The sequence below is a fragment of the Leishmania infantum genome, contig 34, assembly GCF_000002875.2.
Source record: "Leishmania infantum JPCM5 WGS CACT00000000 data, contig 34, whole genome shotgun sequence".
Classification (NCBI taxonomy): Eukaryota; Euglenozoa; class Kinetoplastea; order Trypanosomatida; family Trypanosomatidae; genus Leishmania; species Leishmania infantum.
Window position 1 is genome coordinate 1 of NW_004057907.1, and position 2,081 is coordinate 2,081.

The 2,081-nt window shown below is 60.0% G+C and overlaps 1 protein-coding gene across 1 annotated transcript; it reads right to left on the reverse strand.

Annotated features, from left to right (window-relative positions):
• Positions 1 to 875: 875 nt before the first annotated feature.
• On the reverse strand, positions 876 to 1,847 carry LinJ_27_2480 (60S acidic ribosomal subunit protein; the record flags this gene model as incomplete). Its single annotated transcript, XM_001466450.1, has 1 exon — positions 876 to 1,847. The coding sequence occupies one exon, from the start codon at positions 1,845 to 1,847 to the stop codon at positions 876 to 878; it is 972 nt and encodes a 323-aa protein (XP_001466487.1).
• Between the last annotated feature and the right edge of the window lie 234 nt (positions 1,848 to 2,081).

The window sequence follows — 2,081 nt, forward strand, 5'->3', positions numbered from 1 at the left end:
CCGCGGCCAGGCAGTGTTGCGTGAGGGTATGGCCTTGACTCATCGGCCACCTCGAGCAGCAAGACACTTGTAACCTTCCAGGAGCGTGGAATCTACCCGACCGCGATTCGGTGCCGATGCACGCATGTTTGCACTCACCTATTCGCACCGAAGCGTCCTCACAGACAGCACACTTTCGTGCGACACGAAGGAGAGGTGACGAGGAGTGCCGAAAACGACGATAGGTGCTGTGCGACGGAAACAAAGACTACCCTGTGCTCACCGCCACACACACGCGACTCGGCCGGACGTCGTTGCGGGGGGAGGGTCCACCTGTGTTCGAGCAGCAGTGCGACCACCCATCAGACAGCAACCCACGCGCAATTGCCACGACGGCGTTGCGCCGCCACCGTCCCCGATTGCAACGGCTCCACTCATGTGGCGTTTCCGCGTTTTCTGTGCTGTTTTTGAGTTGAGACGTCAAATGAAGAAAAAACACCGAAACAAGAAAAAGAAAAAAGCGAAGAGTCCCCCTCCTCCGTTCACAGCGGTACACTGAGCGCGCGCCCGCCTCTGCTTCGCGCGGCGGGCGTTGCTGTTGCGCTGGACGGATGCTGTGTGTGAGTCTTTCCGTGTGTGTGTGTGTGTGTCTAAGTCGTCCGACATGCCTGCCCACACACACACACACCTATCCTCACAAGCTTACCCACGGCCATGGAGAGAGACTTCTCTCGATGATTCACGGATTGTGCGTGCAAGCGCGTAGGGACAAAGGGGTGAGAGAGATGGGTGTAATGCGACTGCACATGCCCTCCAGAGTCAGCCAACACTGCAAGGAGAAGCAGAGCGAGAGCACCTCAAGCGCACCACAAGGAGGCTCAGATATGGCGAGTCGCTTAGAAGAGACCGCCCATGCCGAAGTCGTCCTCGTCGCTCTCCTCCGGCTCCTCCTTGGCAGCAGCGCTAGGGGCGGCCGGCGCGGCAGCGGCGGGCTCCGCAGCAGCCGAGCCAGAGCCGGCCAGCAGGCCGTTGATCGCGGCCTCGCGCAGCTCCTTGCCGTTGTGCTCCTCGAACTCGTACGAGGTCGCCACGGAGACAGCCAGCAGGTTCTTGAAGGCGTCCACCAGCATCGGGCCAATCGTCGAAGACGTCGGGATGCCAGCACCCAGCGCCATCGCCGCAACGTTGCTCAGGCCTTCCATCAGCATCTTCTCCACCATGTCCTCCGTCATCATGAGGTCCTCGCGGGTGAACAGCACACCGCGGTCCCACACGGACAGCACATTCACCTGGTAGTAGAACGGGCTGATGTTCAGCTTTTGCAGCAGCGTCGCCGTCGAGTTGTCCACCTTGTCGCCGACGCTCAGCACCTTCTTCTCCGTCACGATCTCCACCATACCCTTGGCAATCTTCGTCGCAATGTTCAGCGCCTGGAAGAAGGACGTCTGGGTCGGCTCCATGCCGGTGCTGCCAGCAGGCACAACCACGTCGCACGGGGAAATCGCTCCGACACGCGCCGGGGCCTTCACGCGGTGCGCGTCAAGCACAGAGGTGATCTCCTGGACAGCGTTGTTAGTGAAGATGAGGCCGGTGTTGCCGCTCAGCAGGTTGTACTCCTCACACTGATCGTTGAAGCGCTTCGCCTCGGGGCTCGCGTCCTTGGCTTGCGCGCGCTTCTCCACGATCTTCGCCTGCAGCGTCTTCTTGCCCATAATGAACTCGGCCTTGCCGCGCAGCGCACGGCGCACATCGTGCACCTGCTGCGAGCGGACGTTGTCCATGCCCACGAACAGCACGCAGCTGTACTTGGTCAGGCAGTCGACGAGGCGCTCCTCGTACTCGCGCTTGGCAGTGGTGATAGACGGCATCTTGTGAGACTTGCAATAGCCTTGGCTATCTGTCGTAGGGTCGGTGAAGGTGTTGTTTGTAAGCCGAAGGTGTGTGCCAGGTTGTGGCACGGGCAATGCATATGTAAGGGAGTGAGTGGAATATTGATTACGCGGAAGGTACGAGGCAAGTCGTCGTGTTTCGTTCACGAAGAAGAGCGAATGAACGCGAGAGAGGAACGAGAGATAAAGGCGAGCCGAGAGGGAGTTGGCAAG